At 35.6% G+C, this 10,439-nt stretch overlaps 1 protein-coding gene across 3 annotated transcripts in view; it reads left to right on the forward strand.

Annotated features, from left to right (window-relative positions):
- LOC145665038 (suppressor of cytokine signaling 2-like) overlaps positions 1 to 6,053 on the forward strand; it is a 65,052-nt gene extending 58,999 nt beyond the window's left edge. For all 3 annotated transcript variants that reach the window (XM_081732276.1, XM_081732277.1, XM_081732278.1), the window contains exon 2: positions 445 to 6,053. In XM_081732276.1, the coding sequence (XP_081588402.1) occupies positions 553 to 1,398 (846 nt within the window). In that variant the 5' untranslated portion in view covers positions 445 to 552 and the 3' untranslated portion in view covers positions 1,399 to 6,053. The remainder of the gene's footprint in view (positions 1 to 444) is intronic.
- The last annotated feature ends 4,386 nt before the right edge of the window (positions 6,054 to 10,439 follow it).

The raw sequence follows: 10,439 nt of genomic DNA on the forward strand, positions 1-10,439 counted from the left end.
CAATTGTAAAATATTCTGTGCTGCTGTTTTTCACGTATCTCAACTGACCAGTTGGATTTGCAGAGGAGTTGATTGTTCACAGGAATTGTGATTCAAACAATTGTTTGATAATTATTCTCGTATGTTTTCCTGGGTTATTTTTATGGACACTTAAAAAAAAACTGTTCCCTACAGCTGCTTCTCTCACTTTGCTATAAATGGTAACAATGCTCGTTTCTGTGACAGATATTATAGAAACTTTTGTGGTTCGGACATTTCCGTGTAGAAAATATTCACTGGTGAAATGAAGGCACGATTCCATAGCCACTAAAGGATTTTCTTTTTAAGAACATAATTTGAACATGTACTGTTAATTAGTATTTGCAATTTGGATTGACATTTCATTGTTGATTGTAGGTGTTGTTTACAGTTTCTAATGATTCTCATTTCTTTGTGTGATTTCAGGTTTAAACCTTCGGGACAGGCTGGGAGCTGCATTGATTCTGAACACTCAGCCCGCCCCTGGCGGCACTTGGGAGAAGCAGCAACCAGTAGTAAACGTGGCATGGAGCCATGTTGACGTGCCCCAACTGTCTTCATGTGTTCGGCCAGCAGGCAACGCAATGTTGCGAACCATTACTTCTGTCAGCAACTGTCCGTCTGCCCCCGAGCCCTACCCCGACGACATGCACTGTGGAAGTTACGACGACGACCACCTCTGGCGGCGGGCAGTGTGTGCGAGTCCTCGCCGGCTGTGGCGGAGGTCTTGTGAGAACCAATCAGGAGGTATGGGAAGACTCCACCAAGTCCCCGCAGCCCTCACCAAGTGTGCCCCTGACTTTTGTACTGCCAGGACCTGCATCGTTCATCAGTCCACCATGCATCCAACCAGACACGGACTTAAGCCGTTTGGCAGGAACTTTGAAGTCTCTGCGGACTTCAGGTTGGTATTACGAGGGCCTTTCGTGGCAAGAATCTGTAGTGTTGCTCAAGTCGACGCCTCCAGGAACTTTCCTAGTGAGGGACTCCTCGGATCCCAGGTTCTTGTTTTCTCTAAGTGTCCAGACGGAACGAGGACCGACCAGTGTCCGGCTTCACTATGTGTCCGGCCAGTTCCGGTTGGATGCGGAACAGAGACTGGCACCATTGATGCCCCTATTCGACTGCGTTGTGTCTTTGGTGGAACATTATGTTCGTGCTTGTCAGGGTCTCAAACGCAAGGATCAAGTGTGGGTGGACGCCCGAGGCAATATGTACTCTCACATTCATCTCAGTCGCCCCTTGTACAAATCAGTCCCATCTTTGCAACACTTGTCTCGCCTGGTCATAAACAGACACGTAGTTCCCGGGGGAGTGTCCAAACTACCCCTCCCCTCTTCAATCAACAGCTACCTCAGGGAGTATCCGTACACCCAGTGAATGAGAGGGTATGTTCTGTGGACAGTGTTAGTGCCTGGACAAATGAATATTTCTTGCAAGAAACAGTGTTCCTAAGGACGCTCCACAGTGTGATCACTGTCACGTATTGTGCTGCATTATTGGTGCAGATGTTACAATTAGTTGAAACGACTTGTGTGATAGTCAGTGAATACAAACCAAAACATGTTTTGTATGAATGTTGAAAGGGGATGATTTGGCAACAGTGTGTAATGTGTGAAGTTGAGTGAAGTGTAAAACAAAACCGGAACTGATAGGCAGTTGTCACCTACGGCAGCGTTTCATCCAGACGTTATGGCTCTTCTTGGAACAGCTGGTTTTGTGTGTGACGTCATCGGTGGTTTGCGTGTTGGATGCGTGTATCGTTGCGCTTGGCCGCCCTTCCCCCTTCCTCCGTATGTTGTCAAGTCGTGTATCTATACATGTTAAAGAGCACGGTACTATTTTCCCTTCTCCTTATTGCCTTGGATATTTTTGTTTATTTTTTTGTTGTTTTAAAACGAATAATAAATGAAAAAAAAGGCCTCGTAATGATTTAAAAGAAGCAGCATTCAGGTCCAAGTCCTGTGTGCCCTACAACCATTGTATCTACCTCCAAGGATTTATTATTGTTATTATTATTATTTATGTTTCTCACTGTAAGCTTGGATTGCATGGCATTTTGACTTCTGAGAAATTTCGTGAAAGCATTTATGTTCAAGATACCACGAAAAATTAGAAATAAAAGAATTTTAAAACACACAACAAAAGCTAAAAAAAAAGAAGGTAGTTAAAAACAAGATCAACTGACCAAAATGAACAAATTTTCTTTTTATTTTAAATATTGGTAATTTTCCATTGATAAGCAACACAACGGACATGTTGAAGTGTTAATGATTCTTTTTAATTGTTGAAAAGTGCCTATTCTTAACAGCAAGTGAAGCAAAGTACATAATGCATACCTGTTTGAAATTTTATATTAAATGCAGAGTTGATAATTTTGTCATACCTTGAAATTTGTTCTACAGCCCTCAATTTTTTTTCTTTCTGAGAAGAATGAAAATTATAGCATTTCTGTATTGTATTGTTTTGCTTAATTTCTGCTTCCAATCTTCAATCTGAGCATAAATGTATTGGGAGACTAGAAACAAAGAAATGTCAACGCTAAGTGTGCATTTCATATGAATATAAATGTTCCGTTTATATTTCTGTCGATGTTTTGTTTGGGTGAGGTTAGATTTACATCAAAGTTGCATCACTCGAGCGTGACGTAATGTCACGTGGTATTATCATGGGGTAAAGGTGGAATAAAAAACGAGCCCTGCGGGGCTTCTAACCCCCTTCGCTCGCTGACACTCGATCAGCTATGTTTCGCAACTTACGTAAAATTTTTCATCAATAAAGTTTTGTGTGCAAAGTGGCTCAATTACCACGTGGTCACGACGGTATGATGCAACTTCAATGTAAATTTAACTACATCCGTTCGATTGATTTCAGTTATAATAACAATACTAGTAATTTTCAGTGTTCGATTGTATGTACGAGCAGTAATTATGGTACGTTAACAGTGATATAAAAGTGCTCTGTCTCATTAACATTCATAGTAACTGTGGCCTTCATACTGAGATAAATCAACTTTTAATTTTAGAGTTGTGTCAAGAATTTATTTACTTGCATTATAGTGTAATTTACAAGCTAGTAGAAGGTTGGTTTTAAAAATACTTACTGGAATTCAACATTCATATATACATGAAATAAAGTACTCCATAGGAGAGTAACAAAGCTCTTTTAAAACCTTTCGAATTCACTTCCATCGTGAGGTACATTGGGTTTTGAGACATTTTCAGCTTTACTATTAAGAAATCTACTTTTATATTCGATTGGTAAAATTTTTAAAAAAATGTATTTTATGCTATCAAGAAGGTGTGAAATATCGAAAATGTTACGTATTTGCTTCTTATCAATAAAGAAAATCTATTCAAAAGTTCCATTCGAATTTCTGCCATAGATTTTAGTAATTATCTGCAGAATTGCCGTTTTCAACCAATAAGTGATTGAATTCATTTCTATTTATTTTTTTGTGTAATTTCATACGTACCTACTAATGTACTTAAAACGTGGTTTATTTGTAAATTGCATCCCAAAGTCCGACATATATGTTTGATAGTTAAGAAAATAGGCTGAAAATACTAATTCTGTTATGTTTATTCAATGTAGCTGATGTGCTCAGTGTACGGAAGAAAAACATTGTATATTCCGTTGTAGGTGGTCCAATGTGTTAGTAATTTTGCTTAACTATCAGCGAACTACAGATAGTGGATGGAACTATTTGCAAAATAAGCCTTTTGTTGAATCATAAGATCAGAAATTTTAAATCGCTAGTTTAAAATCTGCTGTTTTTTTGCATTCAGGTAAACTTCGAAATAGATTTTTTTTTTTGCTGAAATAAACAAATTTTAATATATCCAAGTATCATGTGTTGGTAAATTTGAATTGATTTAAATTTTCTTTTAAACATGTTGATCTTTTGCAAGCGATATGTTCAGTACTATTTAGTACGACTTTTAACGCAGAAGTTTTAAAATTTGGTGACACTTGTAAACTTCAGTGAGTTTTTTACAGATACCTCTCTGAGTTTAATCCTGATTTAAAAATTTGACTATTTAAAAATTTGATGTCGGGGTAACGTGGCTAAGATCTGTGGGCGCGCATATAGAAACCCTTTTTTTTATCATTAATATTCTGCTTTGCGTGCTTGAGTATTCGTGTAAAGTATGCGTCTATATATACAGGGTATATGAGATTGCGTGTTTGTGGTCAAAATCAAAAGAAAGATCATTAAAGAAGCGCGGAAGGAGAAGAGGAAGAGGGGCTAAACGCTGTTGTAGTTTTTGACGTCACGTTTTAAGCTGTAGTTTTTGGAAATATCCGCAAGATGTTACCCGTTTCGTTCCAAGAATTTCAAAGTGCGGTGTTGCAACATGTATTTATTTTTTCTAACAAGAGTTTTCTCTCCGTAAATTCAAACTTCTTAACTCACTTTGCTCCCCCCTTTTTAATGCCAAATATATATGTATAGAGGAAAGCTTGAATATCATAATATATTTTATTGTAATGAGAATATCATTATGTTGACTTTTGGAGCAGTTTCGTACAAATATATATTGTGAAATCTGTTATTTGTACGAAAAATTTATCACAAGTAATTCCTAATTCTTACTGAGCAGTGTTATTTGCAAACATTTTCAATGTATATTTATTGGCAGCTTTTATTCACATTGGAGTACTGTTACTAGATATCTCTCTTCATTTCTCATAATAGTAAGGAAAGTTGAAGTTACACTACAAACAATTTGCTGTTAATTCAAGACTATTCATGTTTTTCAGTGCCTTTTTTCTGTGGTAATTAATGCTTGTCGGATTTTTAAAAGATTTTTTCTTTTATTCTTGTACCCAAGCAAATATTTTAGCTTGTGAAATTTGGATGAAAAAAAGCGAAAGAAAAACGGTATGAAATCGCTTTCGACTCTTCATGTTAATAAAGAAAAATGTTTATTTCAGTTGAAAAGCAAGTGTGTAAGTTTTAATTGTTAAGAAATTTAGTAAAATTGACACTATTCTTCAAACTACCGGGAAAAAAAAAACTTGCCTGATATTGTACTTTTTCTTCTGTTCGTATAAACAAAATGTCATCCGCTACAGGGAAATATTTTTAATAATTAATTTCTGTGTATTGTGCATTTATATCTTGAAAATTCATTTTTTCAAAAAAAAAGGGGTATGCTGTAGTGACACCGTAGTATTTGTAGTAGAAAGAGGGATACTGAAGAAAAACCAGGGAAATGTTACATATGGAGACGAATTGACTTCAAAATTCCACACACTCCCATCTAAGTGACAAAATAGTGAATTTACAGTTAAAGATTCTCTTTACACTAATTATACTGCCTTATTGGCTCTGACAGCAATAAATATTGTTGGAAATGAGCTGTTACAAGAAACTCACTTGGTTTTAAAATAAATTACAGCATATACCAATAATGTTATAAAATAGGGAATCTGCCTATACAACCAAAATCTTGAAAACATACGTCACAGTTTCGTCATCGTCACTCCACCCAATAAGATCAGAATGTTTTGAGCCAACATTCATGGCGGAAACGAGAATAGCCAATCAAACGTGCCGATGTTTGTTTGTGTTTTGGCTTCATTCAGTTAATAGGATGAAGATACATATGGGCAGATCCTCTATTTTATAACATCCTTGGCTCATTCTGTTTTTAGCTTCTTTTCTTTCCTACATTGTGGTTGAGAACATGTTTTAGGATGTCTGCTTATGCAACAGCCCTTGGTTGAAAGCAGCTAATGTATTAAACGTCAACAAATGTTAGTTTTGGAGGTGATCATCCATTTTACTTGTTATGTGTGTAATAAAATATGTTGTGTTCAGTTGAGCTGGAATATAGTAGTGTAAAGATAGGGTGATGGTCACTCGATGGTAAGACGATTTGTGCGTGAATGCTTCTTTGTATAATGGGTGAATGAATGAAAGTGCTGTATATTCACGTAAAAATTTCACTTCCGACAATCAACGTTCCTCGTATTTCTCTCATTATTTTAGGGAAAAAGAGTATTTTCTTTCGTAGTTTTTTTTTTTTTTAAATAACCTCTTGCAATTTTTTCTTTTAATAAGCATTGGCAGGAATATTTTCATTTCCCTTAGGAAACTAGAAAATAACTAATTTATGTGAAATTTTTACGTTATCTGCTTCTGTATTTTTTAAAAAGAAAAAAAAACTATTATTAGTAGTTTGTATTTTTCAGTTATATATACAAAACGAGAGACTGATTGCTAACTTGTGTACATATATAAATATATATATTGTCCAAGAATTGACAAGCTGTAAGAGTTGAAAAAATGAGGAACTGTAGATGGCTTCAGACATATCGTTATTTAAGAAAGAATGCTTTTTTGTCTGTGTATGTTGTTTCACAGTTAAGATTTAAACAAAAAATACTGTTTTATATTGAAAAAAGCAGATAAATTATTAAACTATTTATTAAAGCGAAAAAAGGCGTAATTTTTATTATTATAAACCCTGTTTCTTTAATTTATTTCTCAAGGATCAGTTTACATTTTGCTTTTACGTCATAACATTATGTTTGGTACACATGTAAACATATGAGGCGTTCCAGGGGAGAATTCCACAAAAGGCTTGTGCAATCTGAACGCTCGAGAGAGAGAGAGTGGTCTATATCCATTAGAAGAAATGTTTTCATTACTAATACCAAATTGATTTCTGTTAGCCAGTTGTGCTGCGTATATGTTTAGGTTGTCATTCGTCTTTCCCTTACGAAAAAAAAAAATTAAATAAATTTTGTAATTATTTCGGTGTTTCAGATTATACTAACTAGAAAGATTTTCAGGAAACAAGCCTTTTGTTGAGTTCACCCGTACAAAAGTACCAACTTTTTTTTCTTTCTTTAGCACAAGTCGACTTTAGCACACATACAAATACACAAGTTTAGTTATGTGGTACTTCGGAAAGTATTTGAATTGGACTCTGAATCAAGGAGTGCAGCAATAATGGCGTTGAGATTTAATGGAATGCGCTTTACCCAGTTAAATGTGCGCCATGTTGGTGAGTTGTGCATTGGCTCAAAACACGATGTGATTTCCATGATTTGACTTCTTGAAAAGCAAAAAAGAAAAGCTGTGACAAGACATGAAATTTATTTATATATATATATATATATAAATTATGGCCAATTATATCCCAGGAGAGTAGTTTTCTAACCTTGTTCGTAGTAAAAGTAAAAATTATCACAAGATCGTTCGATACATGCTGTGATGAACGGCAATTTTGTTTGATCTCTTATGTTTTAGTGCTGTGCTATAATTTTGAAAGAAGGAAATTCAAATTTTTAATCTCATATCCCATGATTATGTTCTTTCGGAGCTAAAGGAGACACATGAGTAATAAAATGAATGATTGCGAACGAATTGGTGGAACATGAATGTGAGGAAATGGAGTAACCCCAAGAAAACCCACGAACACTTCTCCATCACAAAGTCACATGGTCTGGTTTCGAAGCAGGGATGCTTATCAAGAGGCTTATGATTTTATCGGTTTGTCACATAGCACATTTGGTTTTGCCAGTCTCATTTATTTAAAAGCACAAAGAAATTGGCAAGGTGATTTCTGATTACAAAAACTGTAATAAGAGTTGTTTTCGAAATCTCAGATGCAAGACAAGATTTAGACAGTTGATTCAATTGAAGTTGAGCGTTCCTTTCTGCATTGAGGCTATGAGACATGGACCTTCAGCTTAACGTAAGATCCGAGGAACATCAACTTTCAACGGGGATGGAATCCGGCTCTCCGTACTGAAGGTGTGTACGAAAGCAGATGGTATTCAAAACACTGTCTTAAAATAGCTTATTAAAGCTCTAGTACTGGAAGAACAGTGCACACACAGCCCCTCCCCTAAATACTCTGTGTTGTAATTACTGTTTAATAATGGTGAAACAAAGAAGCGCATGTGATTTGGTGGTTGTTGCTGCATATGAAGCACAAGACACAAAGCATACTTCTTGTAGCTTCTTCATTGAATTTACTTTCTGCATACTGTCGTGAAATTATGTATACACAGCGATAATCACCAGACAAAACGATACGAATACACGAACAGTAATAGATATTTATTAATTTGCCATAATAACAGTTTAACATAAAATCATATATATACAGAGAAATACTACTAAGTTTATACTGTAGCTGTGTTTCGATTTTTGGTGTTCATTACGCACACTGGCAGTTGGTGCGACTTCAGTTCACACGTATTCGGATTTCCTTGTGCCAATCTTTCGAATATCTACACCGAAGTAAAAAATATTTGGATATGCAAGTACTTACTACTTTAACTCTGTATAGTTTACTACATGTGAACGCAGCACTGCGCTCACGCCTGATGACAAATTTTATCCGCAAGGAAATCACGAACATTTGCTGGTGTGCTGTGGAAGTTGGAAATGTAAGTTACTTAATATTCCAGTACAGAGTTTTCAAAACAAAAGAAACTATTGCTGAAAAAAAAATCGCAAAACAAGATCACTGCTCCACTTTGTATAAAACTCATTTTAGCATCTAGAAAAGTGAATTATTGGCCGGGGTACTTTCGACTAGAAGTCGCACAGGCCGGAATTTTTAGCCCGGCCCTTGAATTTATAATGTGAGGTCCGGCTCGTGTTCGTGAGACAATCAAATAAGCCCTAAGTAAGTCTGAATTACAGAAACTTAGGCCCAAGAAATGTGGTTGTATATTTAAAAATTTACGGCCCGGGCCCAAAGTGATTTGTGCTTTGTAGGCCCGAGTCGGGCTTAACCTCGCAGACTCGGTCAGAGTCCGTACAGACCTCAACTTCGCACCTGGTGGGGAAATTTTGCACAAACAGACATTTTTATCTTTAAATTCGTGTGAAAACTAAGCCTTACATTAAAGAGGACAGAATCTACGAGTTTTTACTTCTGATTAATTCTTCCATCCAGAGAGAGAGTTTGAAAAAAATTAATTGCACGGTGTGTGCACATGAGCCGTGGGAAGAAAACGAAGCTTTTCGAAGAAAGTGAAATTCGCAGTATAATTTCATTGATCAGCAGTGTGTAAGTTGGCATTTTAATCTGTATTATGTAAGTGTTAATTCTGTATTTAATGCTGGTTAAAATTATGTATAAATCATTTAGGAGCAAACACGTCTGAAAGGACACGAATGAATTTAATGAAGTGTGGGTTAAATTGCATTGTGCCATGATTGGTGTAAAGTAGACCCATGGCATTTTAATTTCCACTTCAGTAGAGAAATATACATGGTGCAATGTTACCCACAATCCATCAACAAAAGTTAAAAAAAAAAAAAAAACGCATCCTGAATCCAGGGAAGAAAAAGAAAACTAATTATACGATGAGGCCTCAAATACCCGGAAAATATTCCGAATTCTTCAAACTTGTCAATCTCAGTTGTTTTGAGGTAATGCTTCTGGTGACGTCGCCCCTCCTTATGTTAATTACAAAGGAGAGAAGTTGGGGGACCTTTGAACCAGCTAATACCAGATACAATCGCTCTAAAAGTGGATGGTTCCACGTTCATATATTTCAAGATTGGTTTCAGTCAATTTTAAAGCGTAACTATTGTCTCTACCTTTTGTTTATTGTTTATGTTCAAAAATACGGTACCATTCTTGTATTCTAATCATTTTGGCAATAATATATGGTGAATAGTTTACCTTTGGAAGTATATTTTGCAGTTTGCGCTAAGAAAAGCTTCTAACCATCTTCGCAAAACAATTATGCAAAGTTAGACGAACCGTGTGGTAACTTTGCACCATTTTAAAACAGATATTTAGAAAAATGTGCCAACTTCTGTCCTTTTCTATTGTGATGATTCGATTTAGCTGGCACTGAGCTACCAGTAATGTAGAAGTTACGCTTTTTGACTAGGGTCTACACAGTTTTCTCAGTAATTAAAGAAAACTGCAAGATGTGGTGGAAAGTATCCCCAGTTTACGGTACATAAAATCTTTGCTTCAGTTTATGCAACAAAATAGCAATGCTATGACTGCGAAGTTAAACAAAGATTGATAGTTTCAACACAACTCAATCTACTTCCTGAACTGATCAATACGCATCTAATAATAATAATAATAATAATAATAATAATAATAATAATAATAATAATAATATTCAATAAACAAAGAGAAAATACAAACAACAAAATATATTTTACAGCATCCTTATTAAACCTAAAGAAAACACAAATTACACGTATTTACACAACTAAAAGTGCAGCTACAACTTCAGGACAAAAGCAAAGGAGTCATGAAGGTTCCTTATTGTTACAGATTGAGTCTTCAATAAGGTTATTTTTGTCTTCCTAAAATTTGCAGAAATTTTTTTCGCCCTTTTACGATGGGATTCACATGTTTTGTAGTTTTCTACAAGATTCTCCCCCGTTGCGCATTCTATAGAGGTAGGTTCACATAAAT

This window comes from Thermobia domestica, chromosome 11, assembly GCF_964235325.1.
Source record: "Thermobia domestica chromosome 11, izTheDome1.hap1.1, whole genome shotgun sequence".
Lineage (NCBI taxonomy): Eukaryota > Metazoa > Arthropoda > Insecta > Zygentoma > Lepismatidae > Thermobia > Thermobia domestica.